This window comes from Polyergus mexicanus, unplaced genomic scaffold (genome assembly GCF_030449975.1).
Source record: "Polyergus mexicanus isolate NDT 795.1 unplaced genomic scaffold, iyPolMexi1.0 SCAF_11, whole genome shotgun sequence".
NCBI classification, from domain to species: domain Eukaryota; kingdom Metazoa; phylum Arthropoda; class Insecta; order Hymenoptera; family Formicidae; genus Polyergus; species Polyergus mexicanus.
This window is the reverse complement of record NW_027223331.1, coordinates 1,701,337-1,715,876: the sequence shown is the minus strand read 5'-3', so window position 1 is coordinate 1,715,876 and position 14,540 is coordinate 1,701,337. Positions and strand designations below refer to the sequence as shown.

Below are 14,540 nucleotides of genomic sequence, written 5' to 3'. Positions count from 1 at the left end.
TTAAAAATATTAATTACATTTTTAAAACACTCCGTGAGCGTAAACAAATCGATAAACCTAGATCTTATTATCTTGTTACATAAATATATAAATAATCACGTGGTACGTCAAAAGCATCGCCATCTCGCTGATCTTAGCCTGCGCTGTTCGACAATCCCCGTCTGCGAGTCGCGACCTACCCCAAAGTCGGCTTATGGTTTGAATTGCTCGAAAGTCTCGCGGAGGGGGAGACGGAGAAAGAGAGAGAGAGAGAGAACTCGCGCACTCTCGAGTAGAGTTGGATCGCAATCGAAAATCTTAATTTGGCATCCACACGGATACACACCGGCATGTTTGGACCCCGCGGATTCCACGCTGATCACCCTGTCTCTTTTCATCTCCTCGTGGAATCTCGCTGCGCTGGTCTTCCCGTCCCTTTTCATCTTCTCGTGGAAGCCAACCCTGTTTATTTGTCCCTCGCACCTCGCGTTTCTCCCACCTGCCGCCAGCAGTTCGAATCCCCTTCAGGGACGGACAGTCTTCTCTCCGGCAGTCGGTTGTCGGCTTCTCTCGGATAGGGACATGCGCATCGAGCCGCGGAACGACAGGTGCGCGTTGCGCCGAGGACGGCCGCGAATCGCTTAGTTTGGGGAAAGCGCACGATTCGCCTCCACCTCACCTCGGGAACGCCAGTCGCTCGCGACTCTGTCTCTGGCTCGGTTGCTCGCACCCTCGCCAGCCTCGTCGTCGTCGTGAACCGTCGAATTCTCACCCTCCCGCGAGGCCACCAGCGATCGGAAAAGAGACCGTCGATCCGTTCGCCAATAATCGCGTAAATCGCGATAATCTTCCGTTGCACCAAAACGATCTTTTTGGATTCTACTGTCTGTCGACGCCCCGGAGAACCCCCTTATCGAGCGCGCACGTGTTCTCCCCCTCTGTTCTTTCCTCAGTTCTTCTCTTCCTGTCAGTCTTCCTTTTCGCGAAGAATCTCCTTCGCCGATAGATACGATTTCTCTATCGAAAGTGGCAGGGATATTTCTCGCGTTCTTCTCCTCGATCGATTCTCCGTCCTCTCACCCTGATCGTCGATTTTAAGGTGCGCGAGTCTTCCTTTAAATCACACTGAACCAAAAATCCAAGTGCTGGTGCACAGGACGAGCGATATCTCCCGATATCGAGCTTTATAAAAAACAGTGAGATTACGTTGATCCGATCGTGATTTTGTGTGAAAATTGCTGGTGCCTATTTTGGTGAACGCCGCGGTGTACGGTGCTCCCTTGATGATTGTGGTACGCTAGGAAAGTTTAGATACCGTCAACGGATCCCAGGTGGATCTCTCTCTCTCTTAATCATGCACCGGGGACAGTATCTCTTCCGCAAGGCTATGGGAATGCGAGCGACCGCGACAATCGTCTTCCTGTTTCTCGGCGGATCCATCCTTCTACGTGAAGCGGAGGGTGAGTCACCGTCCTAAATTTCCCGCTCGAAATTGGTACGCGAATAAATCCGGGATTATCGCTAAGAGTTCTGCGTAACCTGTCAACACGTGTACAATGCAGCACGTGCATCTGACAGATACTGACAACTCTAAACAGATATGCACGAATGTAGCTGAGGATCACGGAGTTCGTAGGCATAAATTCAAACTAATATGACGGAGTAAAGTAAAAAGTACATGAAAGAGAAAATTCAAGGCGAAACTTTCTCGAGATTGAGTTCTTGTTCTGCTTTTATGGCGCCAAAGTAAAGATCGCGCTTTTTTTTTTAAATCACGACGAAACGATTATCGTCGACGTTTTCTAATGTGATGAAAAACAAGGCAGCTGCTGCAATACTACAGAAATAAACTGTGCCATAAAATCTATTTAACCCACCGTTTATAAAAGTCGTTTTATCACCCATAAATAAACGGTTACAATGCTGTTTGCGGAACTTTCTTAGTAACTGTTAGTCGCTCTTTGCGACACGGTTTCGACTTCTGAAGCCTAAAAGCTGCCATAATACGCACATCTACTAATGCTTTAATATATGTGTTATAATATTTAACGATAAAGCAACGTCAAAAAAAAAAAAAAAAACCGGGAGACAAAATCATGTCACATAGTGTTATATCTATATTAAAAAATAATAAGCTACTTTAAATATCAATCTTCGTGATACTATTATTGATTTATATTTCTTAACAGTTTTTCTCGACGAGATCTTCGATCATTTTAAATTTTACAAATTATCCAACAATACATTTCGTTTTTTTATACTTCTGCATATTACAAATACAAACAAGCGTGTTGAAGAAGTGTAATCGAATTCGAAAGAGATTAAACAAAAGACTTTTTATATATGACGTAACAGCCAAACTGTTCGCGAAAATGATCTATAGAATCGGAGTAGAAAATGTACAACGAGCTAACAAGCATACAGCGGATTGGGCTCCTTAATGCCTCCCTGAAGAATTACGAGGCTCATGGGAAAGAAGCGGGCGGACGTGCTGGGAAAACAATAATGCTCAGCTAGCAGAAATTCAGGGAAGAACACTTTTATAAACGCAGGTATAATTTCCCCCGTTGTAAAGCGACGCCCGTTGTTCCCTGCTGCTGCGATTCACCGAAACGAGATTTTAATGTTGCACGAATGGCAAACGCACGCTCGCCTTCTCCTTCGTCTAATATTCTCTCTCTCTCTCTCTCTCTCTCTCTCTCTCTCTTTTTATTTCTCCGTGTACGTATATGTGTGTGTATTTTGTGTGCAGCTATGTAATGTAACGTAAACATGCACGAGAACGGGGACCTCGCGTGTTCAAGGCCGTGGAATAATAGCCACAGCCCCCGGATATGTGCACGGCTATTGAAAATCAGATGAAAGGGGAAAAAAAAAAAACGAATGTCCCGAGTATCCGCATACGTCTTGAGGAGCTGCGAAAAAAATTCAAACCGCAAGTATTTTCGTCCGCGCATACACTCACATTTATATAGACACATACATACAACACACACATATACGTACCTTGCTATCCAATATGCGTGCACGTGATCAAACCTTGTCGTATCGAGTAAAAAAAGGATTGTCCCCGATCGCGCTTTACCCGCAAACATTCCCGATATCACGAGGATAGAAAAGCGGATAATATTTTCGCGTCCCAGAATTCCTATGTAAATGCGCGTGTTGGTCGTACCGCGCGTAAAGGCGCGGATTTAGCAGCACGGTTTTCGCAAATATACGAGCTACCCCTTCACGGAAGCGTGATTTCGCTCGTGACATTTCTCTACTATTTACACCGTACGTATTTATTTGAAATCGCATATGTTTTTTAAATATACGTCGTGAAAAAATCTCAGAGAGTATCGAAATTTAAAAATAGCGATACGCAGCTGGCGCATCGATATATATATATATTGCGATGAACGGGCACTCTTTAAATATACCCGTCGAGAATAAATTTACCTTGTGACCTTATCTACGCTATTATACGATGCATACATATATAGATGTTATCTTACTCAGAAAAAAATGTATAAAGTATCGAGATTTCGTTGCCGATATGTATCTTTGCATATAAACGACACCCTGAAAATCACTTAACGGTCGTCGTGCGGCTTTAGTGTTCCTTAATATATTTTCGTGAATTACATTCAGAAAAATGTTGTACTATACTCAAAATACGTATTAAAATTGAAAATGCGATAATTTGTAATATAATAAAACCTTAATCATGAGAAATTCATAATATAGTAAAAAAATATTTTGATGAGTAATTGTTTAATTATTTAAAGTCAGAATATCTCTCTCTTTTTAATATAAAAATATTATCTAATAAATAATATATAGTATATTAATGATATCAAATAATCAAACTGTGCGTAAGAGTTAGCCTAAGTTCACCTTTAATATTGCACACTTAGCATATTTAAAAAACACTTCACGACACGATCTATATCAATAGTAAAGTAAAATCTAAAATGCTTTAAACGAGATAACGTGCTGTCACTGCACTTGCACGTCGTGTGCCCGCAATTATGGGAATATTTGACGTCACGTGCTTGGCTAAGTCCCAAGCAAGTTCTAAATCCGTATGACCGCTTGCTCGAAAACCAACAAACATACGATAGGCCATGAAGCGCGTTAATGCAGCCAGCACACAAGGGATGTAAGTGCAACAGAAGCTTTCTAAAACCGGCGCTGACCGCTTGGAACGCGATATGTTGCACATCCGCATAGTGATAATACGCAGCAATGCAAATTACGGAAATTATACCGCTTATCGTTTCTCAGCGTGGCAAATTAGGAAATCGAGATCTGCCGAATTCGACGAAAATATACGGTTTAATATATAGAAAAAAGAATAATCAAGAAAAAAGAAAAATTATAAACATCAAAAAATACTTGTTTAATTTGCTTAAATTGCAGATGACATTAAAAAAAAGAGCTAATTCCAATAAATATTATTTTTGCAAATATGAAAATCTTATTTGAACATATCTTTGGATCGTTATTTTCACCTAATTTAATTTTTATTACTTTTTTTGTAACAAGAATTTTTTGAAGAAAAAAAGAGCTATAGAATCTTATCAATTATGCAGAAATTGTGAAAATGGATTGTCAATTTTTAGAGAACTTACTTGAATAACATATGAATTTAAACATGTTTAATTTAATTATTTAAAAATTGTAATAGCTATTTTGTTATGTACTGTACAATACACACGAATATATTTCTACAAAATTTGATTAAACATTTTTTTTTTTTTTTTAAATTAAAGCGCAACAAGATACATCAAAGAGAAATTTTTATAATAATGCTGGATTTTATTAAATCAATCAATAATTTCAATCATGCACATATGAATATATCACATACAGTCGGTGAAATTTATTATTTAATATTTAGCATTTTGATTTTACGAATATAGATTTATTGTAGTTATTCCCATATTTGCGGTCAATTTCACGTATATTTCTGCAACACTATAATATGCAGCTTGTAAAAACTATTTTGTTTTTAAATATATTTAACGTAAATTTTAGGTTACTAATGTATATTATATTGTATATATAAAAGTTGTTATATTACTTTTTTTTGTATATCTTTTATATTTTTCATGCATGGGAGTTTCCTGATATTTTCTGTACTCATACTACACGGTGTATCATCACCAAAATTGGCAAGTTTAGTGACTGCCATGTGCGTAACGGATATACTTTGTCCAGGATATATCTCAACTTTCCAGTTTGATAAAAATGTGGCAAGAAAAATGTCGAAAAATATGATAACGTAACTAGTTGCAATTATTTCGCTCGTAATCGTTAACAAGTACACGGAAACTTACCGTAATGAGGAACGTGAAATATTCGAGCAATCTTGAAATACAATTAAAAATTATAAAAATAAAAATAGAAATCAAATGTTCAAACTGACGCAATTTTTTAATTGGAATGAAACGTGATCATTTTCAGATGATACATTAATGTACGAAATAAATTTTTGAGTTTATATAAAAACGCTAATTTTCTTACTTAATGCCGAATTAAAGCTTATTTTTCGAACAAACATTTCCGCAAAAATGCATGCTTAATTAATTAAGAAGTGCTTGGAAATTATCATCACATTAATGTTACATTTATCCGATGCTTCGTATAATCTCAAACACCTTGTTTATAATTGCAAAAACTGCGAAATTATTTTCGCGACTATTGTGTAAATATCGTGGCATCTCGTAATAAATATTTCCTCGTTTGTTACGCGCGATACAAGTAATATATAATACACTGTACTTTTGTCAGAAATGATTTGTCACAAATTTTGTTCCAGACATTGTTTCGTGGTAATCAAAAGTTCTGTTAACTTATGCAAAGTTTTATCAATTTACGTTTAAAAGGATATTGTCGCGGGATATTAATAATAGTCATTCTGTGAAAGGAAGTCTAAATTTCTGTATACTTACTTCTCATCGAAACTTTTGCGTAAAGGTAAGTAGAAATACGAATTCCCTTGGTAATATCTCTCTGTATTTTTCGCGAACATTAATAAGGTACTTAACAGAAACACTGTCCACCCTTAAGAAAGTAGCAGAGCGATCGAGATAACTACGCGAATTAACGAACCGTGAATAAACTGGAGGTCTGGAAACAGGGATTCCTTTATACATGTTCTACACTGTATCGTATAATAACTTTTCAGTCTTGTAGATGCCTGAGAAAACACAATTTGTATTTTTTTCTTTCTGATAGAAATACGATAAGAGTCATAATTAAAATAGTTCAATTATTACGACAACTAATGTTTTAAATAAAGCGTCACAAAAATTTAATTTGTTTAAAAAAATAACAAAAAAACCAAATTTTGTTATCTATTTATGTTATTGATTTCAAATTTCTAAATCTACACGTATATAAGCGCGCAAAATAAAAAACTCTTAACTACGTTTAAAGTATAACAGATCTATGCGGTAATCAAACTGACCGTGAGAACAATACTCGAATGAAATAATTATATTTCAGTCGATGGTGATGTCAAGTTTCCCTATTCGCTCACATACTTATGTAACAGTAGAAATACGCAAAAAACATCATGATTTCATTTCACGCTTATCAATCTCGTTAACTTGAAAAGTTTAAATGAAATAAGTTTTTGGATATATATGTGTATATATATATGTATATATACATATGTACACGCCTGACAAAACTTTAATGTCATCTCCGTCGCGGCGCCGGCGCCAGCTCATTTCGCGGGAAGCATGTTACTCCAGACGGAAATAATTACTCTCGCTGTAAGTTCACACGATAATAATAATTAGGCATATGTGTTTCGCGTCCGATAGCGACGCGAAAAACGCGGCGTTTCCATCTACAATATGTACTGGGTGTCAGCCAGTAATAAGGACGCGATCTCAAAGCACTGTGCGATTGCAACTCTTCTCGTTATTCAGCGCGAGAGTTTAAAAAGTAAACCATGAGATATGTAAAGAAGGCACCGGTTACAGGTTTCGCGAATCGTGCAATTTCGTAGCAAATATGTTTACCTTAGTTTGCAGTGGCGCTACTTACGAAATGCGGGATCTTTCACGTGTATAAATTTACATTTAGGGAAATAAACTCTATCGAGACGTATCGAACAATACTTCCGATCGATGCAAATTCTGAGCAAAGCAATTGTATATATAGAGCGAGTTAACTTGCGGATTCGATAAATAGTCTCACGATACGTGTCTATTCTGGGATCAGAAGATTATATCGACATAACTGTACACTTTTGCCCGTACGTGCACTGTATGTTACTATAAAATACAAGTTCCCGAATTAAAACGCAGAAAAATTTACCAAGCAATATTTATAGATTCCTGTCTAGGCAGACACATGTCAAAATTCAAAACAATAATAACAATTTATATATAAATTGTAAAAATATTTTGTATTTTTTTGGGGGGAAATTTCTGTTTATTTAGATAGTATTTTTTTTATTTGATTTAGATAGTATTTTTCTAATATTATTATTGTGATTTAAAAAGAGAAAATATTATTTTTTCCATATACCATATGTGTATATAAATAATATAAAATATAATGAATATATCAAGCCGCAATAATTTGCTGTAATATGTGTATAGTTTGCATATAAATTTTACGATATTAAACTTTAATCTTATGCAAGCATTGACACCATTAAATCGGAATTGTATCTAAATTTATACCGCTGCAATTTTATAGAATAGACAGATACGCGCGATTCTCCACAAGAATGGAAAGCTAATGGTTCGCAAAACATTACTCCCGAATTTAGAATGATATTGTATGTACGCACATATATATTCGCATGAAAAGAATTTTTCCTACGAAAAGCCATATCAAATTTTCATATTGTATCATGTACTATCTGTAACATATGCACCTTCAACAGCAGTCGGGATTAAATTCCGGACCGTATAAAAAGACTGACTTAGTCCGTAATATTAGGAGATGATGAGAAACATGATTGTTGCAAACAAAGTTAATAATTAGCGAGAAATAATTTAATTTATAATTTGAATGCGGTTAACTGTTGTCACGGATGTTGCAAGTCGAGAAATCACGGCTGCACGAGATGCACCCGTAAAGCGCATAAGAAAGTTTAAGATTAAAATCCATTATTTGTAGTTTCCAAGAACGGACGATAAAGTATCGAATGCAATTTTATAGCAGGTGTTATACAGTGTATAGCAAATTCAAAACAAATTATTTCGCAATTCTTATCGCGAAAAATTGTGCAGAGAGTGCCAATCCATCATACAACTATATGGAAGCCATAGTTGATAGTGAAACTTTCAACGTCTACGAGCTTTTACTGGCGTCTTTCCCAAAAGACTCTATACATTGTAATAGGACAACTTCAATCGCACCTGAACATTTATTTTCTGCCGGAGAATACAAGACAGACTAAACTCGTTTATTTTACCTCACTCGGTTGAGGAATTCTTGCGTTACAACTTTTCGCATTTTAACAACGTGAACTATTCTAGTACAACATCTGGCGTAATGCAAAACAAAGTTGCTTTAAAGAGATAACGGAGAAATTAATTAAACATCAACAGTTAATCACTAAATAGCCGTATCATAAACTTGCTTGTAATTTGCGGGCTTATTTATGCAAATAGTTTCAAGACCCACAATGATTAATCGGGCACGCACGGCCATTAAAACCTAACATATCAAAATAATTTAATTTTTTTCAGAATAAAAGAAGAATAATGAGATTTTATACTTTGCGAATGCTATTACAAACTTTAATACGTGTGTTAAGGCATCAAGTGAAAATCGCAAGACTAAGATGAAAATTATTGATTAACGAGCATGAATAGTTTGTTGATAGCGTTGAATGCATGACATAATCAAAGATAAAATTTAAACAGTATTTAATTACGTGTATATGACAAAATATCGTTTATCGTTTACCACATTATTATATATCGTAAATTATATTTAACAGATTAAAGTATTTCACGACTTCACGGTGCCATGTTGAATAAAACACACAACGAACACGTTGTTTGATTCTACATGTTGTTATAAACGGCGGAGATTAAATAACTTATTCATCTATATATATATATCTATATAACTGTGAGATAGAGAAAATTTTAAATATTCACTATCCTTTAATCTCTTTAGTAATACTAAATTAAATATTTCACAAATCATACATGTCATATATCACTGGTGTATTTCTATTTAAAATATGAACAAATAAGAGTAATATTAAAATTTAATTAAATTACAATAATTTTTTTAATCTCTCTACATCATAAATAGACTCGCAGAACATAATAATATACGTGTATTTAAATAACAGAACTTTTGCGCGCTACGTCGCTTAAATATGCCATTCAAATGCTCGGGGAAGAAAATCAACGTAAAAGCGGGAACACGCTTTGCATATAGAAATTATCGCGCTCCATGTTCGAGCTTGATATGACGAATCATAATACTTATCAGCATCACGTTGACGCGTAACTATGAATTAGACGTTCAGATTGCAACACGTGCATCGTATATTATTATCACACGCGAATGCGTACCGATCGTGTTTTGTGACAATGAAGACGTTGATTATAGACGCCGGTATCCTCATCTCTGCATCGAATGATCACTACAGACATTCTTGCGTTATTATCGTACGATGAAGTGTAACGGAATTACGTCATTGAACTAGTAAATATGTCCGTAATAAATTAGAATAATTTAAATACTTAATTTTTCTCCGTAATTTTATGACACCTTATATTATCACGGACATTAAATATTAAAATTAATTGTAAATTGTTGATTTGAAACTGGTCATACATATAATAATTTAGCATGCTTCTACATATTAATTTTTTTTTTTTTTATACGCGTTAATAATTTGATATCATATGTATTCTCAATTTGCAAAAGTAATTGTTCAAATTGCTCGCTGTAAATGATTGATGAGTTAATAAAAGCATAATTGATAAAGCATGTCCACACTTCACGTTCGCTGTATCGCGTGTTTGTCATCGTGATACCAAAGACAAATGATTATAAGTATTCTGACATTTCATGTCATGGAAGAAAGAATTTTATTGATGAAAAGAGAAATATTACATACGGCCACAATGGATTGTTACATTACAAATTTTTTTCCCAAGGCAGAAAGAGAACCAATATTCAAATAAATTATATACGTTAAAAAATAAATAACAGTTATTCTTTCATTTTATGTGTGTTGACTCAATCTCATTATATTGAAATATTTGTTTTAATAATTGATTAAATATATATATATATATATATATATATATATTTAATCAATTATTAAAACAAATATATATATATATATATATATATATATATATTTAATCAATTATTAAAACAAATATTTCAATATAATAAGAATAAGTATATATATATATATATATATATAACTCGATTATATTTTACACAAGCGGATAACGATCGTATTAATACGAGCGTATCACTTTTGTGCCAATTTTCTCTGAAATACATTGTCAATTTTAATTCGAATAAATGCAAATTGCATTTATTCGAATTAAAATTATTACACACTTTTTTATCGCCATCGTCTCCCTATTTACTATAGTACAGTATTCGCGCGAACAAGAAATTTATATATGAACGCAGATAATTTTATATTTCTCTCTTTCGGCAGCAGTTACTGTCGTTACGGATTAATTTTAAATTAACGAGCGAAACTTTAGGTGTCCTATAATAATATTTTTTGAAATTCCTCTTGCAATGCGTTTTGCGTAAGAAAGTAAAAATACGAACTCGGAAAGTGCGGGATGATCCTCACGCAAAGTCAATAATCCCGCTATTACTTTCGAGAAATTGTAGAACATAACTTTCTGTTCTTCTCTGCACAGTTCTTATGGAATTCGCTTTATCAAGATCTCTTATCCTTATCAAGATTTAATTCGGATATTCAATGTTATCTTCGAGATTTACTCATTGTCGGTAGCGCTACTTCTGCCGACGATGATAGATTTTTGTTATTTTTAAAAGATACGATAATATTTTCAAGATTTTTCTTATCTACCGAGTAAGAAAGTGTGAGAAAAAAATTAAGAGAGATATTTTAATTTTTAATTTTATAATGCACAAAAAATATCGAATTAAAAGGCTAGGACAAGATAGCTAGGTATAACGCAAATCTTATTACGCCACGTCGAAGGTTTATATCCACCGGCTTTTAATTAAGTTATCCAAATATTGTACACGGCAATGGCATTGTTCTTTTTGCCAAAATAATGAAGCATTTGTTAAAGCGTCCTGTCTATTCAATTTTTACCAGCGCTATTCGCATGATATTTTTCAGTACGCCTAATTGCATGTCTATTGTATCGTATACGATTCACGTAAATCCAAAAATCTCACGTAGGTTTCAAAAATCAAAATCAAAGCCATGTGTTTAATCAATATACATGTATTTCTGCAAAATACTACTAAATATCGTATGTTTTTTTAACAAAGAAAAAGCAATATTGTTTTTATAAGAAGAAACCGTATAATTGCTTATGGGAGGAAAGAAAACTTTAGTAACGCAACAAATACAGAGTTTGTACAAATGTTTCGGAACGCGAAGCAGAAATAAGAATGTATATTTATTTTGTACGAGACAGAGAGAGAAAGGGAGAGTCACTTAAATAGAAGCAAAAGATTCGAGAAGAAAATGACAAAATCGATGCGAAAGAAGGTATTAATGCAAGATTACGCGCTATCAAAAACTCGCGTAAAATACGTTCATCTCTCACGAAGTGCGCTTTTATCGTCCTATTTGTTCGTATTATCGTCGCCCGTCCGCACGAACGAAATTGTGTTAAACAAAAATTTTCAAGCTTTCATCGATATTATCGATGTCGAAAATCGGTATCAATATCTATACGCGCGTGTTATTTGTATTCAATCGGACATGCCGTGATACCGCATGAAAACTTCTCAAAACTACGACCGCGACCGTAACGATATTTATCGATGCGTTTTATTACTTCAGCGTCGTATTACATACACATACACGCTATATACATATATGTATATATAAAATGTGTGTGTGTGTATATCGGCGAGTATGTGTCCGCTGTATTATTCTCTCGTGTCCCTTAAAATTTCCACAATATCCGGCAACAACTTGACGCTCCCTATGCATCGTTGAAAATTTTTGTGTGTCACGTGCCATGCACGCGATCCCATTTTGCTTCTGTCGGGCTGAATTTCTCGGAGCCCGGTTGACACGTTAATTTGTAAGCGTGTCAACCGTGGCCCCGTTCGTCTCATGTATGCTGTTAATTGCGAGCTAGCGGCACTGTCAAGTGTGCCGAACAGCCTGCTTAATGATTATATTAATGGATCGCGCACGAGCACTCTCCACATAAGCCGGACGTATTGTGCGAATTAATCATGCGAAGTACGATCAAACTCATTTATTGCATAATCGATGATCTCGCATCGAACGAGGGGCGCTGTCGCTGCTACGCATTGCCTGCAAGAGGGCAAGAAAAAAATCGCCGACCTTTGAACTATGCAACTCTCTTGTATTATGTGTTTGCGATACAGAATTAAATTTCCATTAAACTACGAATAAAAACACATGCGTCTCTTTCTGAACACCTATATTTGGTTCTTTACTACCCACGCGATATTGGATACGCTTAACCTGTAACCTAACGTTAATCATAAACTCGTGAGTAAATTTTTTAGTTTTTAATACTGGCTGATCGATTTAACAATAGATGTATTTTTTAAAGGAATATTTCCATTTTACTGCGTGCCGAAGAGCTAGAGCCTTAGAAAAATTTTATTATCAATGACTCTGTACAAAAGAGAGAGAGAGAGAGAGAGAGAGAGAGAGAGAGAGAGAGAGAGAGAGAGAGAGAGAGAGAGGATAAGATTACAAGTATAGATTACAAGTATAGATGCAAATCAGATATCGATTTTATTCAGCATAGACACAATAAGGAAATATTTTGTATAAAGCTTCTTTGAATAGAGCCATTGTCAGCCAAGAAACTTCATCGCATAGTCATCTTGCAAACGTTTTCTTGTTTCGTTAATTTTGATTAGCTTGTAAAAGCAGAGATTAATTAATGATAACAATTTGAAAACTACATATATGAAAATTAGAAAACTAATACAACAAACATGACGAATCCTTTATCGTATCGACTTCAAAACTTATTATTAAAACTTTCTGCCTTTAATACCAAATTTATTCCACAATATTTTATAGTTCATAAAACTTAGTCTCTAACTTTCCCGCTTAATTTTTATTCTAACGTCATGCTACACACAATTTCTTTCTACTTTTTAGAAATTTATAAATCTTGTACATTATACTTATATGTGAGCGTTTTCTCTCAATATATATCTCACAAGTGAGTTTCCTCCTCAGAGTAAAATAAATTCCTTCATTTATTCATTCTTCGTGTCTTTCTCTTTTTTTTCTCCCTCTCCTTCTCACTTTTTTGTTTCTCTTTTTCCTTCTAATTCGCTCTATAACTTACTTCATTTCTCGACATCTTAAAATCAACAGCTGAAATTGGTGATTCTACAGAAAACGGTCCAATTAATATGGTCTGCGTACGAGACAGGGAATTTGATAAAAACAATATGAAATGTTTCTAATGTAGTCCTTCAATAATAAAGGAGACATTACAGGCACGTTATATATGGATACGCATTTTCCACGTATGATGTACAATTATACGATTGCTAACAACGGCATCGTCGCTTTCGGGAGATTAGTACATTGATCAATGTTTCTCCCCAAATTCATTACATCAATGTAACATTTTGCAAAGCGAAATAGAGCTTGGCATAATAAACAAATGCGCTATAACAAATGAAATATATTAAATATATACGATATATACGCAAAAAACTATCAAAATTTAAAAAGAAAACATATTTCTTATGTTTATATTGTTTGAAAAATCAAATAAATAAACTCGAATTATAAAAAGAATTAAAATATCACAAAATAATATGGTTTTTAATGTTTTCGTAAAAGAAAATAGTTGTAATTAATATTTTTCCTAAAAAAACAACAAAAAAACTTTTGATTCTGAATATTTCCTGAAATCAACTGCAAGAAACAAAAAAACGAGTGATTTTCAGAAAGAGAAGGAAAGAGAGAATATTTTTCTACAATTTTTAAGTAAATAACTTTTAAACGAGTAAGTGGATTTAAATCATGTTTTGCACAAATATTTACTAGATTTTTCTCAATGTATGTGAAAATTTTATTTTCGATGGCAATGTTTTTCCAACTACGAAATTTTCATACTTTTATCAATGTTTAAACATATGACACATACATCCTTAAAGTAGACAGTTCTTTTTTATTCCGAAATTTTGATTAAAAATTTAGTGATTTAAAGATCATGATAGAAATAATCGTTGAATTTGTTACTACAAAAATGTATCAAAGTTACTTCTTTTGTTACGGTCATTATAATTACTATTACTGTTACTTTTTTCGGTAACTGTAACGGTAACGACGTTACAAATAATGAATCATTTTCCAAACCTGTATATGTATGACACAGGAAAGA

General features: G+C 34.2%; 1 protein-coding gene across 12 annotated transcripts in view; it reads left to right on the top strand.

Moving 5' to 3' along the window:
* Positions 1-545: 545 nt before the first annotated feature.
* The window catches only part of Nrm (neuromusculin), a 165,499-nt gene continuing 151,504 nt past the window's right edge, over positions 546-14,540 (top strand). For 10 of the 12 annotated variants that reach the window (XM_070304179.1, XM_070304180.1, XM_070304171.1 and 7 more), the window contains exon 1: positions 546-1,439. In XM_070304179.1, the coding sequence (XP_070160280.1) occupies positions 1,334-1,439 (106 nt within the window). In that variant the 5' untranslated portion in view covers positions 546-1,333. Of the gene's footprint in view, positions 1,440-1,462; positions 2,532-14,540 lie in introns of those variants that run through there. The other 2 variants (XM_070304172.1, XM_070304173.1) reach the window with 2 other exon arrangements.